Below are 1,091 nucleotides of genomic sequence, written 5' to 3' on the forward strand. Positions count from 1 at the left end.
CGGGAGAAGGAAATAAGATGGCGGACGGAAGGAGTTATCGAGAAGTTTCAGTTCACAGCCATGAGAAACAAGGGAAAATCATTGACTTCACAATAGGATCAACTTTAACGACAACAGTAAAAGATGAAGAGTTTGCTAAACCGCAAGTTGGTGGCGGATATGCATATCGGGAGAGTGGAAACTTGGAATTTCTCACTCGTAATCGCTTCATATTCTGGTTTGTAGCTGCAAAGCTTTAAATTTGTACCTCTATTTTGGTTCATACACGATGTATTGCATATTAAACCGGGTGAAATTTTTCCTACTGAGAAGCTATGTCATTCGAAGTTGCTAGTAATTAAGTGGGGTGAAGCAAGAGCAAGCACATACATCTCCGGATCCAAAAGGCTGGTCTAAAACACAGGTCACATTCCACAGGTCAAGACTAGGAGACTCTGGTCTAGTGATGAGCAACTGAGCTCAAAGTTTCCCCTAGACCTGAAAAACATTTTTGTAGAGTGATTAGGGCTAGGGAGACACTATTGGTGTTGTTCATTTATCTGTAGCACAGTGACATGTACTGTACATGCACACTGACCTGTAGGGTTTTCATTAGAATTCTTAACAACCGTTGCTGTGCTACTAGAGACCTTCAGTTCGGTGGACAATTATGAGTGCGAGTTTTCCGTAGTGAATATGTGCGTAAAGTTTGGAGGTTGACATTTTTGCGAAGTGCGCATGCTCAGTATGGAAAACTCATTCTCGTAGTCATCCTCGTTCTCCAATCTAAAGGTCCCTATTTTCAGCACTGCAAGTGATTGACAGACTGATTTACTTGATGGTGACAATTATTTTTAAAGCCTTAACACTTGCAAGCGACACCGGTGACAGGTATTTTGGGTTTGTCGTTCAATTGAAAACCCTGGCCTGTGTTTTGGAACCACCGAGCTCCTTTTCACTGACAACTGGTTCAGCCAGGGACGTTCCACTTTGTTTGTAATCCAAACCCCCTATAACCAAATTGATGAGATCTGGAAAGAAATTATTTTCAAAGGCACTGACAAAAATTTAATATGATAGGGGTATGATAGGTTTTTATTTTATTTATTTAA

At 40.8% G+C, this 1,091-nt stretch overlaps 1 protein-coding gene across 1 annotated transcript in view; it reads left to right on the forward strand.

Annotated features, from left to right (window-relative positions):
* Positions 1 to 1,091, forward strand: part of LOC137984870 (nuclear pore complex protein Nup160-like) — a 46,536-nt gene continuing 45,445 nt past the window's right edge. The window contains exon 1 of the mRNA XM_068832191.1: positions 1 to 217. Coding sequence (XP_068688292.1) covers positions 18 to 217 — 200 coding nt within the window. The 5' untranslated portion in view covers positions 1 to 17. The remainder of the gene's footprint in view (positions 218 to 1,091) is intronic.

This window comes from Montipora foliosa, chromosome 14, assembly GCF_036669935.1.
Source record: "Montipora foliosa isolate CH-2021 chromosome 14, ASM3666993v2, whole genome shotgun sequence".
NCBI lineage: Eukaryota > Metazoa > Cnidaria > Anthozoa > Scleractinia > Acroporidae > Montipora > Montipora foliosa.